The 20260-nt window shown below is 45.4% G+C and overlaps 1 protein-coding gene across 1 annotated transcript in view; it reads left to right on the top strand.

Moving 5' to 3' along the window:
- The window catches only part of LOC115119511 (solute carrier family 12 member 9-like), a 59394-nt gene extending 43659 nt beyond the window's left edge, over nt 1-15735 (top strand). The window contains exons 12-13 of the mRNA XM_065000475.1: nt 13638-13784; nt 13920-15735. Of these exons, the coding sequence (XP_064856547.1) occupies nt 13638-13784; nt 13920-14860 (1088 nt within the window). The 3' untranslated portion in view covers nt 14861-15735. The remainder of the gene's footprint in view (nt 1-13637; nt 13785-13919) is intronic.
- Nucleotides 15736-20260: the final 4525 nt, after the last annotated feature.

Below are 20260 nucleotides of genomic sequence, written 5' to 3'. Positions count from 1 at the left end.
GTAGGTGTGTGGTGCTATATGGTGTCCTGTGATCAGGCTGTTCTCTGTAGTGTAGGTGTGTGGTGCTATATGGTGTCCTGTGATCAGGCTGTTCTCTGTAGTGTAGGTGTGTGGTGCTATATGGTGTCCTGTGATCAGACTGTTCTCTGTAGTGTAGGTGTGCGGTGCTATATGGTGTCCTGTGATCAGACTGTTCTCTGTAGTGTAGGTGTGCGGTTCTATATGGTATCCTGTGATCAGGCTGTTCTCTGTAGTGTAGGTGTGTGGTGCTATATGGTGTCCTGTGATCAAGCTGTTCTCTGTAGTGTAGGTGTGTGGTGCTATATGGTGTCCTGTGATCAGACTGTTCTCTGTAGTGTAGGTGTGTGGTGCTATATGGTGTCCTGTGAGATCAGGCTGTTCTCTGTAGTGTAGGTGTGTGGTGCTATATGGTCTCTGGTGATCAGGCTGTTCTCCGTAGTGTAGGTGTGTGGTGCTATATGGTGTCCTGTGAGATCAGGCTGTTCTCTGTAGTGTAGGTGTGTGGTGCTATATGGTCTCTGGTGTTCAGGCTGTTATGTAGTGTAGATGTGCGGTTCTATATGGTCTCTGGTGTTCAGGCTGTTATGTAGTGTAGGTGTGTGGTGCTATATGGTGTCCCGTGATCAGGCTGTTCTCTGTAGTGTAGATGTGTGGTGCTATATGTTGTCCTGTGATCAGACTGTTCTCTGTAGTGTAGGTGTGTGGTGCTATATGGTGTCCTGTGATCAGGCTGTTCTGTGTAGGTGTGTGGTGCTATATGGTGTCCTGTGATCAGGCTGTTCTCTGTAGTGTAGGTGTGTGGTGCTATATGGTGTCCTGTGATCAGGCTGTTCTCTGTAGTGTAGGTGTGTGGTGCTATATGTTGTCCTGTGATCAGACTGTTCTCTGTAGTGTAGGTGTGTGGTGCTATATGGTGTCCTGTGATCAGGCTGTTCTCTGTAGTGTAGGTGTGTGGTGCTATATGGTGTCCTGTGATCAGGCTGTTCTCTGTAGTGTAGGTGTGTGGTGCTATATGGTGTCCTGTGATCAGGCTGTTCTCTGTAGTGTAGGTGTGTGGTGCTATATGGTGTCCTGTGATCAGGCTGTTCTCTGTAGTGTAGGTGTGTGGTTGCTATATGGTGTCCTGTGATCAGACTGTTCTCTGTAGTGTAGGTGTGTGGTGCTATATGGTGTCCTGTGATCAGGCTGTTCTGTGTAGGTGTGTGGTGCTATATGGTGTCCTGTGATCAGGCTGTTCTGTGTAGGTGTGTGGTGCTATATGGTGTCCTGTGATCAGGCTGTTCTCTGTAGTGTAGGTGTGTGGTGCTATATGGTCTCTGGTGTTCAGGCTGTTATGTAGTGTAGGTGTGTGGTGCTATATGGTCTCTGGTGTTCAGGCTGTTATGTAGTGTAGGTGTGCGGTTCTATATGGTCTCTGGTGTTCAGGCTGTTATGTAGTGTAGGTTTGTGGTGCTATATGGTGTCCTGTGATCAGGCTGTTCTCTGTAGTGTAGGTGTGTGGTGCTATATGGTGTCCTGTGATCAGGCTGTTCTCTGTAGTGTAGGTGTGTGGTGCTATATGGTGTCCTGTGATCAGGCTGTTCTCTGTAGTGTAGGTGTGTGGTGCTATATGGTGTCCTGTGATCAGGCTGTTCTGTGTAGGTGTGTGGTGCTATATGGTGTCCTGTGATCAGGCTGTTCTCTGTAGTGTAGGTGTGTGGTGCTATATGGTGTCCTGTGATCAGGCTGTTCTCTGTAGTGTAGGTGTGTAGTTCTATATGGTCTCTGGTGATCAGGCTGTTCTCTGTAGTGTAGGTGTGTGGTGCTATATGGTGTCCTGTGATCAGGCTGTTCTCTGTAGTGTAGGTGTGTAGTTCTATATGGTCTCTGGTGATCAGGCTGTTCTCTGTAGTGTAGTTCTATATGGTATCCTGTGATCAGGCTGTTCTCTGTAGTGTAGGTGTGTGGTGCTATATGGTGTCCTGTGATCAGGCTGTTCTCTGTAGTGTAGGTGTGTGGTGCTATATGGTGTCCTGTGATCAGGCTGTTCTCTGTAGTGTAGGTGTGTGGTGCTATATGGTCTCTGGTGATCAGGCTGTTCTCTGTAGTGTAGGTGTGTGGTGCTATATGGTCTCTGGTGATCAGGCTGTTCTCTGTAGTGTAGGTGTGTGGTGCTATATGTTGTCCTGTGATCAGGCTGTTCTGTGTAGGTGTGTGGTGCTATATGGTGTCCTGTGATCAGGCTGTTCTCTGTAGTGTAGGATTGTGGTGCTATATGTTGTCCTGTGATCAGGCTGTTCTGTGTAGGTGTGGTGCTATATGGTGTTCTGTGATCAGGCAGTTCTCTGTAGTGTAGGTGTGTGGTGCTATATGGTCTCTGGTGTTCAGGCTGTTCTGTAGTGTAGGTGTGCGGTTCTATATGGTATCCTGTGATCAGGCTGTTCTCTGTAGTGTAGGTTTGTGGTGCTATATGGTGTCCTGTGAGATCAGGCTGTTCTCTGTAGTGTAGGTGTGTGGTGCTATATGGTCTCTGGTGATCAGGCTGTTCTCTGTCGTGTAGGTGTGTGGTGCTATATGGTGTCCTGTGATCAGGCTGTTCTGTGTAGGTGTGTGGTGATATATGGTGTCCTGTGATCAGACTGTTCTCTGTAGTGTAGGTGTGTGGTGCTATATAGTCTCTGGTGATCAGGCTGTTCTCTGTAGTGTAGGTGTATGGTGTCCTGTGATCAGGCTGTTCTCTGTAGTGTAGGTGTGTGGTTGCTATATGGTGTCCTGTGATCAGGCTGTTCTCTGTAGTGTAGGTGTGTGGTGCTATATGTTGTCCTGTGATCAGACTGTTCTCTGTAGTGTAGGTGTGTGGTGCTATATGGTGTCCTGTGATCAGGCTGTTCTCTGTAGTGTAGGTGTGTGGTGCTATATGTTGTCCTGTGATCAGGCTGTTCTGTGTAGGTGTGTGGTGCTATATGGTGTCCTGTGATCAGGCTGTTCTCTGTAGTGTAGGATTGTGGTGCTATATGTTGTCCTGTGATCAGGCTGTTCTGTGTAGGTGTGGTGCTATATGGTGTTCTGTGATCAGGCTGTTCTCTGTAGTGTAGGTATGTGGTGCTATATGGTGTCCTGTGATCAGGCTGTTCTCCGTAGTGTAGGTGTGTGGTGCTATATGGTCTCTGGTGTTCAGGCTGTTCTGTAGTGTAGGTGTGCGGTTCTATATGGTATCCTGTGATCAGGCTGTTCTCTGTAGTGTAGGTTTGTGGTGCTATATGGTGTCCTGTGAGATCAGGCTGTTCTCTGTAGTGTAGGTGTGTGGTGCTATATGGTCTCTGGTGATCAGGCTGTTCTCTGTCGTGTAGGTGTGTGGTGCTATATGGTGTCCTGTGATCAGGCTGTTCTGTGTAGGTGTGTGGTGATATATGTTGTCCTGTGATCAGACTATTCTCTGTAGTGTAGGTGTGTGGTGCTATATGGTGTCCTGTGATCAGGCTGTTCTGTGTAGGTGTGTGGTGCTATATGGTGTCCTGTGATCAGGCTGTTCTCTGTAGTGTAGGTGTGTGGTGCTATATGGTCTCTGGTGATCAGGCTGTTCTCTGTAGTGTAGGTGTGTAGTTCTATATGGTATCCTGTGATCAGGCTGTTCTCTGTAGTGTAGGTGTGTGGTGCTATATGGTGTCCTGTGATCAGGCTGTTCTCTGTAGTGTAGGTGTGTGGTGCTATATGGTGTCCTGTGATCAGGCTGTTCTCTGTAGTGTAGGTGTGTGGTGCTATATGGTCTCTGGTGATCAGGCTGTTCTCTGTAGTGTAGGTGTGGTGCTATATGGTCTCTGGTGATCAGGCTGTTCTCTGTAGTGTAGGTGTGGTGCTATATGGTCTCTGGTGTTCAGGCTGTTCTGTAGTGTAGGTGTGTAGTTCTATATGGTGTCCTGTGATCAGACTGTTCTCTGTAGTGTAGGTGTGTGGTGCTATATGGTGTCCTGTGATCAGGCTGTTCTCTGTAGTGTAGGTGTGTGGTGCTATATGGTGTCCTGTGATCAGACTGTTCTCTGTAGTGTAGGTGTGTGGTGCTATATGGTGTCCTGTGATCAGGCTGTTCTCTGTAGTGTAGGTGTGTGGTGCTATATGGTCTCTGGTGATCAGGCTGTTCTCTGTAGTGTAGGTGTGGTGCTATATGGTCTCTGGTGTTCAGGCTGTTCTGTAGTGTAGGTGTGTGGTGCTATATGGTGTCCTGTGATCAGACTGTTCTCTGTAGTGTAGGTGTGTGGTGCTATATGGTGTTCTGTGATCAGGCTGTTCTCTGTCGTGTAGGTGTGTGGTGCTATATAGTCTCTGGTGATCAGGCTGTTCTCTGTAGTGTAGGTGTATGGTGTCCTGTGATCAGGCTGTTCTCTGTAGTGTAGGTGTGTGGTTCTCTATGGTCTCTGGTGATCAGGCTGTTCTGTGTAGGTGTGTGGTGCTATATGGTGTCCTGTGATCAGGCTGTTCTCTGTAGTGTAGGTGTGTGGTGCTATATGTTGTCCTGTGATCAGGCTGTTCTGTGTAGGTGTGTGGTGCTATATGGTATCCTGTGATCAGGCTGTTCTCTGTAGTGTAGGATTGTGGTGCTATATGTTGTCCTGTGATCAGGCTGTTCTGTGTAGGTGTGGTGCTATATGGTGTTCTGTGATCAGGCAGTTCTCTGTAGTGTAGGTATGTGGTGCTATATGGTGTCCTGTGATCAGGCTGTTCTCCGTAGTGTAGGTGTGTGGTGCTATATGGTCTCTGGTGTTCAGGCTGTTCTTTAGTGTAGGTGTGTGGTGCTATATGGTGTCCTGTGAGATCAGGCTGTTCTCTGTAGTGTAGGTGTGTGGTGCTATATGGTCTCTGGTGTTCAGGCTGTTATGTAGTGTAGGTGTGCGGTTCTATATGGTCTCTGGTGTTCAGCCTGTTCTCTGTAGTGTAGGTGTGTGGTGCTATATGGTGTCCTGTGATCAGGCTGTTCTCTGTAGTGTAGGTGTGTGGTGCTATATGGTGTCCTGTGATCAGGCTGTTCTGTGTAGGTGTTTGGTGCTATATGGTGTCCTGTGATCAGGCTGTTCTCTGTAGTGTAGGTGTGTGGTGCTATTTGGTGTCCTGTGATCAGGCTGTTCTCTGTAGTGTAGGTGTGTGGTGCTATATGGTCTCTGGTGATCAGGCTGTTCTCTGTAGTGTAGGTGTGGTGCTATATGGTGTCCTGTGATCAGACTGTTCTCTGTAGTGTAGGTGTGTGGTGCTATATGGTCTCTGGTGTTCAGGCTGTTATGTAGTGTAGGTGTGTGGTGCTATATGGTCTCTGGTGATCAGGCTGTTCTCTGTAGTGTAGGTGTGTGGTGCTATATGGTCTCTGGTGTTCAGGCTGTTATGTAGTGTAGGTGTGGTGCTATATGGTGTCCTGTGATCAGACTGTTCTCTGTAGTGTAGGTGTGTGGTGCTATATGGTATCCTGTGATCAGACTGTTCTCTGTAGTGTAGGTGTGTGGTGCTATATGGTGTCCTGTGATCAGACTGTTCTCTGTAGTGTAGGTGTGTGGTGCTATATGGTGTCCTGTGATCAGACTGTTCTCTGTAGTGTAGGTGTGGTGCTATATGGTATCCTGTGATCAGGCTGTTCTCTGTAGTGTAGGTGTGTGGTGCTATATGGTGTCCTGTGATCAGACTGTTCTCTGTAGTGTAGGTGTGTGGTGCTATATGGTGTCCTGTGATCAGGCTGTTCTCTGTAGTGTAGGTGTGTGGTGCTATATGGTGTCCTGTGATCAGACTGTTCTCTGTAGTGTAGGTGTGTAGTGCTATATGGTGTCCTGTGATCAGACTGTTCTCTGTAGTGTAGGTGTGTAGTGCTATATGGTGTCCTGTGATCAGACTGTTCTCTGTAGTGTAGGTGTGTGGTGCTATATGGTGTCCTGTGATCAGACTGTTCTCTGTAGTGTAGGTGTGTGGTGCTATATGGTGTCCTGTGATCAGACTGTTCTCTGTAGTGTAGGTGTGTGGTGCTATATGGTGTCCTGTGATCAGGCTGTTCTCTGTAGTGTAGGTGTGTGGTGCTATATGGTCTCTGGTGATCAGGCTGTTCTCTGTAGTGTAGGTGTGTAGTGCTATATGGTGTCCTGTGATCAGACTGTTCTCTGTAGTGTAGGTGTGTGGTGCTATATGGTGTCCTGTGATCAGGCTGTTCTCTGTAGGTGTGTGGTGCTATATGGTGTCCTGTGTTCAGGCTGTTCTCTGTAGTGTAGGTGTGTGGTGCTATATGGTGTCCTGTGTTCAGACTGTTCTCTGTAGTGTAGGTGTGTGGTGCTATATGGTGTCCTGTGATCAGACTGTTCTCTGTAGTGTAGGTGTGTGGTGCTATATGGTGTCCTGTGTTCAGGCTGTTCTCTGTAGTGTAGGTGTGTGGTGCTATATGGTGTCCTGTGATCAGACTGTTCTCTGTAGTGTAGGTGTGTGGTGCTATATGGTGTCCTGTGATCAGACTGTTCTCTGTAGTGTAGGTGTGTGGTGCTATATGGTGTCCTGTGATCAGGCTGTTCTCTGTAGGTGTGTGGTGCTATATGGTGTCCTGTGATCAGGCTGTTCTCTGTAGTGTAGGTGTGTGGTGCTATATGGTCTCTGGTGATCAGGCTGTTCTCTGTAGTGTAGGTGTGTAGTTCTATATGGTATCCTGTGATCAGGCTGTTCTCTGTAGTGTAGGTGTGTGGTGCTATATGGTGTCCTGTGATCAGGCTGTTCTCTGTAGTGTAGGTGTGTGGTGCTATATGGTGTCCTGTGATCAGGCTGTTCTCTGTAGTGTAGGTGTGTGGTGCTATATGGTCTCTGGTGATCAGGCTGTTCTCTGTAGTGTAGGTGTGTGGTGCTATATGGTGTCCTGTGATCAGGCTGTTCTCTGTAGTGTAGGTGTGTGGTGCTATATGGTGTCCTGTGATCAGGCTGTTCTGTGTAGGTGTGTGGTGCTATATGGTCTCTGGTGATCAGGCTGTTCTCTGTACTGTAGGTGTGTAGTGCTATAGGGTGTCCTGTGATCAGACTGTTCTCTGTAGTGTAGGTGTGTGGTGCTATATGGTCTCTGGTGATCAGGCTGTTCTCTGTAGTGTAGGTGTATGGTGTCCTTTGATCAGGCTGTTCTCTGTAGTGTAGGTGTGTGGTTCTCTATGGTCTCTGGTGATCAGGCTGTTCTCTTTAGTGTAGGTGTGTGGTGCTATATGGTGTCCTGTGATCAGGCTGTTCTCTGTAGTGTAGGTGTGTGGTGCTATATGGTGTCCTGTGATCAGGCTGTTCTCTGTAGTGTAGGTGTGTGGTGCTATATGGTGTCCTGTGATCAGGCTGTTCTCTGTAGTGTAGGTGTGTGGTGCTATATGTTGTCCTGTGATCAGGCTGTTCTGTGTAGGTGTGTGGTGCTATATGGTGTCCTGTGATCAGGCTGTTCTCTGTAGTGTAGGATTGTGGTGCTATATGTTGTCCTGTGATCAGGCTGTTCTGTGTAGGTGTGTGGTGCTATATGGTGTCCTGTGATCAGGCTGTTCTGTGTAGGTGTGGTGCTATATGGTGTTCTGTGATCAGGCAGTTCTCTGTAGTGTAGGTATGTGGTTCTATATGGTGTCCTGTGATCAGGCTGTTCTCTGTAGTGTAGGTGTGTGGTGCTATATGGTGTCCTGTGATCAGGCTGTTCTCTGTAGTGTAGGTGTGTGGTGCTATATGGTGTCCTGTGATCAGACTGTTCTCTGTAGTGTAGGTGTGTGGTGCTATATGGTGTCCTGTGATCAGGATGTTCTCTGTAGTGTAGGTGTGTGGTGCTATATGGTGTCCTGTGATCAGGCTGTTCTCTGTAGTGTAGGTGTGTGGTGCTATTTGGTGTCCTGTGATCAGACTGTTCTCTGTAGTGTAGGTGTGTGGTGCTATATGGTGTCCTGTGATCAGGATGTTCTCAGTAGTGTAGGTGTGTGGTGCTATATGGTCTCTGGTGTTCAGGCTGTTCTGTAGTGTAGGTGTGTGGTGCTATATGGTGTCCTGTGATCAGGCTGTTCTCTGTAGTGTAGGTGTGTAGTGCTATAGGGTGTCCTGTGATCAGACTGTTCTCTGTAGTGTAGGTGTGTGGTGCTATATGGTCTCTGGTGATCAGGCTGTTCTCTGTAGTGTAGGTGTATGGTGTCCTTTGATCAGGCTGTTCTCTGTAGTGTAGGTGTGTGGTGCTATATGGTGTCCTGTGATCAGGCTGTTCTCTGTAGTGTAGGTGTGTGGTTCTCTATGGTCTCTGGTGATCAGGCTGTTCTCTTTAGTGTAGGTGTGTGGTGCTATATGGTGTCCTGTGATCAGGCTGTTCTCTGTAGTGTAGGTGTGTGGTGCTATATGGTGTCCTGTGATCAGGCTGTTCTCTGTAGTGTAGGTGTGTGGTGCTATATGGTGTCCTGTGATCAGGCTGTTCTGTGTAGGTGTGTGGTGCTATATGGTCTCTGGTGATCAGGCTGTTCTCTGTACTGTAGGTGTGTGGTGCTATATGGTGTCCTGTGATCAGGCTGTTCTCTGTAGTGTAGGTGTGTAGTGCTATAGGGTGTCCTGTGATCAGACTGTTCTCTGTAGTGTAGGTGTGTGGTGCTATATGGTCTCTGGTGATCAGGCTGTTCTCTGTAGTGTAGGTGTATGGTGTCCTTTGATCAGGCTGTTCTCTGTAGTGTAGGTGTGTGGTGCTATATGGTGTCCTGTGATCAGGCTGTTCTCTGTAGTGTAGGTGTGTGGTTCTCTATGGTCTCTGGTGATCAGGCTGTTCTCTGTAGTGTAGGTGTGTGGTGCTATATGGTGTCCTGTGATCAGGCTGTTCTCTGTAGTGTAGGTGTGTGGTGCTATATGGTGTCCTGTGATCAGGCTGTTCTCTGTAGTGTAGGTGTGTGGTGCTATATGGTGTCCTGTGATCAGGCTGTTCTCTGTAGTGTAGGTGTGTGGTGCTATATGGTCTCTGGTGATCAGGCTGTTCTCTTTAGTGTAGGTGTGTGGTGCTATATGGTGTCCTGTGATCAGGCTGTTCTCTGTAGTGTAGGTGTGTGGTGCTATATGGTCTCTGGTGATCAGGCTGTTCTCTGTAGTGTAGGTGTGTGGTGCTATATGGTGTCCTGTGATCAGGCTGTTCTCTGTAGTGTAGGTGTGTGGTGCTATATGGTGTCCTGTGATCAGGCTGTTCTCTGTAGTGTAGGTGTGTGGTGCTATATGGTGTCCTGTGATCAGGCTGTTCTCTGTAGTGTAGGTGTGTGGTGCTATATGGTGTCCTGTGATCAGGCTGTTCTCTGTAGTGTAGGTGTGTGGTGCTATATGGTGTCCTGTGATCAGGCTGTTCTCTGTAGTGTAGGTGTGTGGTGCTATATGGTGTCCTGTGATCAGACTGTTCTCTGTAGTGTAGGTGTGTGGTGCTATATGGTGTCCTGTGATCAGGCTGTTCTCTGTAGTGTAGGTGTGTGGTGCTATATGGTGTCCTGTGATCAGGCTGTTCTCTGTAGTGTAGGTGTGTGGTGCTATATGGTGTCCTGTGATCAGGCTGTTCTCTGTAGTGTAGGTGTGTGGTGCTATATGGTGTCCTGTGATCAGGCTGTTCTCTGTAGTGTAGGTGTGTGGTGCTATATGGTGTCCTGTGATCAGGCTGTTCTCTGTAGTGTAGGTGTGTGGTGCTATATGGTGTCCTGTGATCAGGCTGTTCTCTGTAGTGTAGGTGTGTGGTGCTATATGGTGTCCTGTGATCAGACGGTTCTCTGTAGTGTAGGTGTGTGGTGCTATATGGTGTCCTGTGATCAGGCTGTTCTCTGTAGTGTAGGTGTGTGGTGCTATATGGTGTCCTGTGATCAGGCTGTTCTCTGTAGTGTAGGTGTGTGGTGCTATATGGTGTCCTGTGATCAGGCTGTTCTCTGTAGTGTAGGTGTGTGGTGCTATATGGTGTCCTGTGATCAGGCTGTTCTCTGTAGTGTAGGTGTGTGGTGCTATATGGTGTCCTGTGATCAGGCTGTTCTCTGTAGTGTAGGTGTGTGGTGCTATATGGTGTCCTGTGATCAGGCTGTTCTCTGTAGTGTAGGTGTGTGGTGCTATATGGTGTCCTGTGATCAGACGGTTCTCTGGTATAGTGTCACTTTTTTTTTTTTTATCTTGACAAGGCTTTCAGTGGTGACCGAGCTCCTCCAGTATTGACAAGCCCAGCCTCTGTGTCTCTCAATTCAATTCAATTCAATTCAATTCAAGGGCTTTATTGGCATGGGGAACGTATGTTAACATTGCCAAAGCAAGTGAAATACAGTTGAAGTCGGAAGTTTACGTACACCTTAGCCAAATACATTTAAACTCAGTTTTTCACAATTCCTGACATTTAATCCTAGTAAAAATCCCCCTCTTTATTTTAAGAATGTGAAATGTCACAATAATAGTAATAGTAGAGTGATTAGCTTTTATTTCTTTCATCACATTCCCAATGGGTCAGAAGTTTACATACACTCAATTAGTATTTGGTAGCATTGCCTTTAAATGTTTTAACTTGGGTCTAATGTTTTGGGTAGCCTCCCACAAGCTTCCCACAATATTTCTGGCCCATTCCTCCTGACAGAACTGGTGTATTTTTTAAAAAAAAATTAAAATTTTACCTTTATTTAACCAGGCATGTCAGTTAAGAACACATTCTTATTTTCAATGACGGCCTGGGAACAGTGGGTTAACTGCCTGTTCAAGGGCAGAACGACAGATTGTCAGCTCGGGGGTTTGAACTCGCAACCTTCCGGTTACTAGTCCAACGCTCTAACCACTAGGCTACGCTGCCGCCCCCCGTAACTGAGTCGGGTTTGTAGGATCCTTGCAACCTTCCGGTTACTAGTCCAACGCTCTAACCACTAGGCTACGCTGCCGCCCCCCGTAACTGAGTCGGGTTTGTAGGATCCTTGCTCGCGAGAGCTAGGGAGCTAGGTGCTATCCTGCTATATGGTGTCCGCACACGCTTTTTCAGTTTTGCCCACAAAATTTCTATAGGATTGAGGCCAGGGCTTTGGGATGGCCACTCCAATACCTTGACTTTGTTGTCCTTAAGTCATTTTGCCACAACTTTGTAAGTATGCTTGGGTCATTGTCCATTTGGAAGATCCATTTGCGACCAAGCTTTAACTTCCTGACTGATGTCCTGAGATGTTGCTTCAATATATCCACATAATTTTCCTAACTCATGATGCCATCTATTTTGTGAGGTGCACCAGTCCCAACTGCAGCAAAACACCCCCACAATATGATGCTGCCAGCCTTGTACTTCACGGTTGGGATGGTGTTCTTTGGCTTGCAAGCCTCCCCCTTTTTCCTCCAAACACAACTATGGTCATTATGGCCAAACAGTTATATGTTTGTTTCATCAGACCAGAGGACATTTCTCCAAAAAGTACGATCTTTGTCCTCATGTGCTGTTGCAAACCATAGTCTGGCTTTTTAATGGTGGTTTTGGAGCAGTGGCTTCTTCCTTGCTGAGCGGCCTCTCAGGTTATGTCGATATAGGACTCGTTTTACTGTGGATATAGATACTTTTGTACCTGTTTCCTCCAGCATCTTCACAAGGTCCTTTGCTGTTGTTCTGGGATTGATTTTCCCTTTTCGCACCAAAGTATTTTCATTTCTAGGAGACTGAACGGGTCTCCTTGCTGAGCATTATGACAGCTGCGTGGTCCCATGGTGTTTATACTTGCGTACTATTGTTTGTACAGATGAATGTGGTACCTTCAGGCATTTGGAAATTGCTCCCAAGGATGACCCAGACTTGTGGAGGTCTACAATTTTTTTTCTGAAGTCTTAGCTGATTTATTTTGATTTTCCCATGATGTCAAGTAAAGAGGCACTGAGTTTGAAGGTGGGCCTTGAAATACATCCAATTGGTACACCTCCAATTGACTCAAATTATGTCAATTAGCCTGTCAGAAGCTTCTAAAGCCATGACATTTAAAGGCACAGTCAACTTATTGTATGTAAACTTCTGATACACTGAATTATAAGTGATATAATCTGTCTGTAAACCAATTGTTGGAAAAATGGTTTGTCATGCACAAAGTAGATGTCCTAACCGACTTGCCAAAACTATAGTTTGTTAACAAGAAATTTGAAAAATTAGTTTTAATGACTCCAACCTAAGTGTATGTAAACTTCCAACCTCAACTGTAGATAATAAACAATAAAAATGTATAGTAAACATTACACTCGCATTGTTCCAAAAGAGTAGACATTTCAAATGTCATGTAGATATGGAAGTTTATCAAAATTGGGTTTGTTTTTGAATTCTTTGGATCTCATTAATCGGAGGGAAATGTGTCTTTCATATGGTCATACATTTGGCAGGAGGTTAGGAAGTGTAGCTCAGTTTCCACCTCATTTTGTGGGCAGTGTGCACATAGCCTGTCTTCTCTTGAGAGCTAGGTCTGCCTACTGTGGCCTTTCTCAATAGCAAGGCTATGCTCACTGAGTCTGTACATAGTCAAAGCTTTCCTTAAGTTTGGGTCAGTCACAGTGGTCAGGTATTCTGCTACTGCATACTCTCTGTTTAGGGCCAATTTGCATTCTAGTTTGCATTTTTTAAATTTTTATAAATTCTTTCCAATGTGTCAAGTAATTCTCTTTTTGTTTTCTCATGATTTGGTCGGGTCTAATTGTGTTGCTGTGCTGTCCTAGGGCTCTGTGGGGTCTGTCTGTGTTTGTGAACAGAGCCCCAGGACCAGCTTGCTTCGGGGTCTCTTCTCCAGGTTCATCTCTCTGTAGGTGATGGCTTTGTTATGGAAGGTTCGGGAATCGCTACCTTTTAGGTGGTTGTAGAATTTAACGTGTCTTTTCTGGATTTTGATCATTATTGGGTATCTGCCTAATTCTGCTCTGCATGCATTATTTGGTGTTTTACATTGTACACGGAGGATATTTTTGCAGAATTCTGCATGCAGAGTCTCAATTTGGTGTTTATCCCGTTTTGTGAATTATTGGTTGGTGAGCGGACTCCAGACCTCACAACCATAAAGTAAACTGATTCAGGTATTTTTTTGGCAGATTCTAATTGGTATGTCGAATTTATGTTCCTTTTGATGGCATAGAATGCCCTTGTCTCTCAGCTCGTTTACAGATTTGTGGAAGTTACCTGTTGCACTGATGTTGAGGTATGTATGGTTTTTGTGTGCTCTAGGGCAACGGTGTCCAGATGGAATTTGTATTTGTGGTCCTGGCGACTTGACCTTTTTTGGAACACCATTATTTTTGTCTTACTCAGATTTAATGTCAGGTCCCAGGTCTGGCTAAATCTGTGCAGAAGATTGTAGGTGCTGCTGTAGGCCCTCCTTGGTTGGTGACAGAAACATCTGATTATCAGCAAATATTAGACGTTTGACTTAAGATTCTAGTAGGGTGAGGCCTTGTGCTGCAGACTAGTTCCCTCGCCAATTCGTTTATATATATGTTGAAGAGGGTGGGGCTTCTCTCTCGTGTGTCTCTTCTGTCTGGAGCTTATGTTCTTCTGTGGCACACTGCCAAATCAGGTCACTATACATCAGGTCATCTCTTATTCTCTAAGAGCACTTGGCAGATAATGGCCCCTGGCCAAAATGTTTGCATAGATATTGATGTTTTGATTCTCTCTCACTCTTTGTCCCCCCCCTCTTTCTCAGACACATTACCGTCTGACCCTCTCCAGTGTCGTTATGACTCATGGTTGTCTCTGGTGGACCACCTCAACATCAAGGCATTTGTCAACCTCACCTTGGCTGACTCAGTACGGCACGGAGTCCAACATCTACTCTTCATCTCTGGCCTAGGTCAATGATTATATTCACTACTCTGATACCATGTTCTCTATTAGCTGTAACTGGCCCAACTGTCACTCATACACCTCTTTTACTATCATACCCATTGACTCGTCTCTCCCTCTTTCCATCCCTTTGTCTCTCTAGGTGGAATGAGGCCCAACACCTTGGTCCTGGGTTTCTATGATGACTGCACCCCCAAAGACAAACTCACTGACCCCGCCCTCGCAGATGCCACCGTCCCCACTCAGGACGCCGAGGACGAACGCCCGCCCTACCACTTTCCTGCCCTTCGCGCGTCCATTGATGGCAAGGAGGAGGGCAACGGAGAAAACGGAAAAGTCATGGGACCCCAAGAATACGTGGCGGTGATCGCAGACGCCATGAAGATGATGAAGAATGTAGCGCTAGCCCGCTACTTCCACCAGTTCGACCGGGCCTCGACCATCTCGTCCCCAGGGAAGGGTGCTCTGTACGTGGACGTGTGGCCCGTCAATCTGCTGAGACCAGACAGCTCCAGCTACGTAGACACCTGCTCCCTCTTCCTGCTCCAGCTGGCCTGCGTCCTCAACATGGTCCGCGCCTGGCGCCATGCTAGACTCCGCCTCTTTCTGTGTGTGGAGGAAGGGCGGAGCCTGCGGGGCTCTGAAGGGAAGCTGGGCCAGCTGCTAAAGGAGCTGAGGATAAAAGCCAACGTGTACACAGTGCCCTGGGACCAGCAGGTGGCGCTACATTGGCAGAGGCAGGGTGAGGCGGGCAAGCGGAGGCCCTCCCACCAATCACGGAGAGAGGAGGAGGGGCTGGGAAAGAAGGGGTTGTTTGAGGAGGAGGAAGGAGATGACGACTATGTGAATAGCTTCCCTAGCAACGCCACAAGGCTGTCGGATGAGTATCTGTCGGCAGTTAATAGGTTGATCCTGGAGCAGGCCCACCCCCCTCCGGCTGTACGTTTCCTGTATTTACCCCGCCCCCCGGCTGACACGCGCCGCTACACGGCCTACCTGCGCCAGCTGGAATTGCTCACCAAGGATCTGGGTCCTACCCTGCTCATACACGGGGTTACACCTGTCCTCACCACTGACCTCTAACCCTAAACTTTCACCAGCTAACCCCTGATTAAACCCTTATTTCAACCCCTTACCAAATTGCTGCAGGTGGAAGTGGTACTTAGACAAAGGTCAAGGATCCACTTACCTTCCTCAAAGCTGTACTAAAATACAGCCCCATCCTCCTTATGAATATGGAAGGGTTGCAATGGCCAAAAAGTAAATCCTAAATAATATATTGATTTTACTCCTTCAAGGGGACTGAAGTCTGACACTCTGCCAAGTCATTGGAGCTCAGCTAAATCTTTGCTTTTCTGTAAGCACTTTTGTAGTTTATCTACAAGATAAGAAACATGTGACCTTTTATACATTTTCAGTTCAAATATGAAAATCTATCAATCTGTTTAATGGGACTATCTGTTTATAGAAACAACAATAAAAAATCATTGAAGAAATGTATTTGGGTGCTCTTGATCTGTTTTCCCTTTTAGAAATATGTTCCTTTGTATCGTTATGACTGACCGAACTGATCAGAATGCCAAAGTGCCCTTGTGTGCCTGAGTGAAGAAGACTATACATTGCACACTCCTCATGTCAGTTTTAGGACTAGTTGTTTCCTGGACCTACTCTAGTCCTACTCTAGTCTACATGGAATCCCATGGATGTTTACTGAAAGCATATCTATTCTATATAGATCTATTTAATCTCCATGAAGCCCTTCAATTGGACACTACACTCCTATGCAAAGAATGCTGGTATATGACAGGTCCTACGCAGCTCAATTACTTTTTTTGGGTGAACACATACTGGTACATCGACACTATGTTAAATTAAAGAACAAATGACATTCTAAAAGCACCATCCAAATCATATTTTAAAGTGTGTATGTTGTAATTGAATAAAGAAGCTGTTCTGTGTATTGTCTTTTTTTCATTTCACTATGCCAGCAATCATTATGCCTGCAATTTATCTAAACCTAGTTGAAATGTTGATTGTGTCAATGTTCAGGTTTAAGTATACTAAACAAAAATATAAACGCAACATGTAAAGTGTTGGTTTCATGAGCTGAATTAAAATATCCCAGAAATGTTACATTCGCACAACAATTTTTTTTAATGATAATAAACTAAATAAATGTACGTCTGTTAGTGAGCGTTTCTCCTTTGCCTAGATAATACACCCACCTGACATCTGTGGCATATCAAAAGGTTGATTAAACAGCATGCTCATTACACAGGTGCACCTTGTGCTGGGGATAATAAAAGGCCTCTCTAAAATGTGCAGTTTTGTCAATCAACAAAATGCTACAGATGTCTGACGTTTTCAGGGAGTGCAATTGGCATGCTGACTGTGGGAAAGTCCACTAGGGCTGCTGCCAGATAAATTAATGTTCATTTTAAAACCATAATGTTTTTTAAAATTACTTGGCAGTTCGTCCAACCGGCCTCACAATCGCAAACGAGGTGTAAAAAAATGTCATACGTTTTTGTTTGGTGCTTTACGCTCTTAAGTTTAACCATTACCAAACTTTTTTTATCACTACATCACTGATAATACAGAATCGTAAGTAATATTCTAATAACTGTAATATAATGATCTGTGTGCTGCATTGATATCTGTTTGTGGTGCTTGATTAGTAATGCTTATATATATTATTTATTTAACCAGGTAGGCTAGTTGAGAACAAGTTCTCATTTACAACTGCCACCTGGCCAAGATGTGACAAACTGAGTTACACATGGAATAAACGAACATACAGTCAATAACATAATGGGGGGAAAAGTCTATATACAGTGTGTGCAAATAAGGTAAGATAAGGGAGGAAAGGCAATAAATAGGCCATAGTGGTGAAATAATTACAATTTAGCAATTTAAACACGAGCGATAGATGTGCAGAAGATGAATGTGCAAGTAGAAATACTGGTGTGCAAACAACCAAAAATAAATAAAAAACAGTATGGAGATGAGGTAGTTGGATGTTTACAGCTGGGCTATGTACAGGTGCAGTGATCTGTGAGCTGCTCTGACAGCTGGCGCTTGAAGTTAGTGAGGGAGATACGAGTCTGAACGCTATGCAATTGAGAATATAGATATCGATATAAAGAGTTGATTGATTTTATGCAATGCAGCGATACAACTGACTGCTCAGTCGCTGATGCTACGTGTCAGTCTGAATCATTTTAACTTAACCCTTGTGTAGTCTTAACATTCTGAATACTCCCCTTGTCCCAAGGTTAAAAAATGACACGCCTTCACTAAACCACTAAAATTAAGCAGCTGAATTGAATTTAGGTTTATTATTGCTATAGGTACTGCATAGGTGTAAACATACTTTTTTTTCGCAAGAGATGGCATTTATATAACCTAAGAAAGTAGCAGAAATGTGCAGAAAGTAGTTTTGAATGCATTTTATTGAAGGGAAACAATAACAGTCTTGAACTTTGGGCAACAGTGATATATTCTTATATACTGTACAATGAGGAATTCAACTACAAAATACTAGTCTTCTCCCATTTTTTGAACCATAGCCCCCACCCGCAAGGTGTATAAACAACAAAATAAGATAAAGACAAAACAAAAATATGAAGAACATAAATCAATCAACTCTAATTAGCACATGTAGGACAGTATGCAAGTGTGTGTGCATAGACTTTGCAGATATATTTCTCACATGTGCAGCACATAGTATTTGTCTTACAGTCCTCCTTTGGGGTCAGAATTGGCATCTCCTCTTGCCTGCCCCAGCTGCAGCCTCAGGTGGATCAGTACAAGATTCAGCCCCCTGAGCAGCTTTCACAAGCGCTGCAAAGGCTGCAGTGCAGGGGAGGTGCTCCCTTCTTTGAATGTGTGGGGTTACAAGTGCCTTTCCCAGCTGCTCCAGGAACACCCTCTTGTTCTGCTTGTCAGGCATCCAGGTAGGGTTCATCTTGTTCCATATCACAAAGGCATTGTATGAGGACACATCAATGATGTTTTGGAAGATGACCAGGGGCCAGCGAGCAGTCATCCCCCTGCAGCTGTAAATTCCAATCACCTTGTCCAGGTTGTCCATGCCTCCTTTGTTGTGGTTGTAGTCCAGGATAATGGCTGGATTCCTGTCCTCGCGATCACTGATCTCAGCCATTTTGTGCAGTGTGCTCAGGAGGACCACATTCTTGTTCCTCTTTGGGAGGTAAGAAACTAGAGGGGTGGTCCATCTGTCACATCAAGCCCAACCAGCATCCCCTGGTTCTCCACGTGTCGGCTTCCCTGTGAAGACTTGCATCTTCCAAGCGTAGCTGGATTGTGTGTCACAGGCCACCCATATCTTGATGCCATACTTTGCTGGCTTGCTGGGCATATACTGCTGGAAAGGACAGAGACCTTTTGACAATAGAGATTACTATCAGTAATTAGTATCAGTGTCACAGAAAACAATCACATAAATCAATGATATTACAACAATTCATAATATAATAAACAGTGAAAATCACTTACATTAACAGATATGAAAATAAAAATGTACCTCTGAATGGAACCAGTTGCTCATCCACTGTTACTGCAGGCCCAGGGTTGTAGAGGTATTGCAGATGCTCCACCCACTTCTCCCAGACCTCTCTTATGGCTGACAGTTTGTCTCTCACACGTCTTGCAGGTCTTGACTCACGGTTATCAAATCGTAGCATTCTTGAGAAAGTGTGAAAGACTTTCAATGGCATAGTGGCACGGAAAATCTCCCTTCCACTCTGCATCCCAGAGACTACATGTAGCCTTACCTCAGGACCTATACACACCTGCTAAGATTAGCAGCCCTATGTAGGCACGCAGGTCAATCTCATCCATCCTTTTCCAGTTGTCTCCATATTTACGGAAACCTCCATATTTGTCATCTCCAGGATGATTTTTTCGACGGCTGGTGTGATGAACATGTAGAATGTTGAGGCGATGTTCTGGGCATGAGCAACTGCATGTCTTGTGGGCCCTTGGGTCATCCTTATGACATATGTGCTGCCATCCTGCCTTGGTGATTTTGCTGTGCTTTGACAAAAATGTCTCTCAGCTTAGGGGATTTCTTCTTCATCTGAAGATGATGCATCGTGCTCTGTGTTGTATTCTTCCCCAACTTCTTCTTCAGAGACCTCCTCCTCTCCAGAGAGTAAGGCTCTCCAGAGGGTAGTGAGGTCTGCACAACGCATCACCGGGGGCAAACTACCTGCCCTCCAGGACACATACACCACCCGATGTCACAGGAAGGCCATAAAGATCATCAAGGACAACAACCACCCGAGCCACTGCCTGTTCACCCCGCTATCATCCAGAAGGCGATGTCAGTACAGGTGCATCAAAGTTGGGACCGAGAGACTGAAAAACAGCTTCTATCTCAAGGCCATCAGACTGTTAAACAGCCATCACTAACATTGAGTGGCTGCTGCCAACACACTGACTCAAATCTCTAGCCACTTTAACAATACAAAATTGGATGTAATACATGTATCACTAGTCACTTTAAACAATGCCACTTTATATAATGTTTACATACCCTACATTACTCATCTCATATGTATATACTGTACTCTATACCATCTACTGCATCTTGCCTATGCCGTTCGGGCCATCGCTCATCCATATATTTATATGTACATATTATTATTCATTCCTTTACACTTGTGTGTATAAGGTAGTTGTTGTGAAATTCTTGGATTACTTGTTAGATATTACTGCATTGTCGGAACTAGAAGCACAAGCATTTCGCTACACTCGCATTAACACCTGCTAACCATGTGTATGTGACCAATAACATTTGATTTGATTTGATATCATTGTTCTCTGGTTCCTCCTGGATATGTGAAAAAATCAGATCTACGACCTGTTGGGCACTGAAACTGTGGGTGCAAATATAACACATAGACAAATGCATAAGATGTATAGAATAGCTGAACACTAAAAACAGACTACATGAAGGGAAGGTGACACAGGTGCTAGGATAGCTGGACATACCAAGGCCAGAGGGATATACAAAGGAGGGGGTCAGTCAAATGACTAACTGATGACCAATAGACATAGTTCGCATATTTTTGAGCTAAGTGCAGAGCCAAAACATAGGGCTGTAAAATAGAGGAATGTATAGTATTTTTAGTATAGCTGGACACGCTAGAAACTGAGGAGACACATAGTCTGCTGATCCTAGATAATACACAAACAAAAGAGTGCATTTAGCTAAGTGCAGGAACAGCAAGGGTCTTGTCATCATTATAATCTGACGGAAAGCAGGTATGGGCGTTATTGAGCTGAACAAGCAGGCTGCACGGATTGGAATGTAACGTAATTTACATGTGGGATGGGCTCATATGCAATATGTGGATAAATACTGGAGCCAGGGCTCTGGAAAAGGTGTGTGTTCCGCGGAGCACTCCGGCTTGTTATACTCTTGTATTAAAAGTCTATAATTGAATTCAAAGTTCT

Source organism: Oncorhynchus nerka, linkage group LG14, assembly GCF_034236695.1.
Source record: "Oncorhynchus nerka isolate Pitt River linkage group LG14, Oner_Uvic_2.0, whole genome shotgun sequence".
NCBI lineage: Eukaryota > Metazoa > Chordata > Actinopteri > Salmoniformes > Salmonidae > Oncorhynchus > Oncorhynchus nerka.
This window is presented reverse-complemented; position numbering and strand designations above follow the sequence as displayed.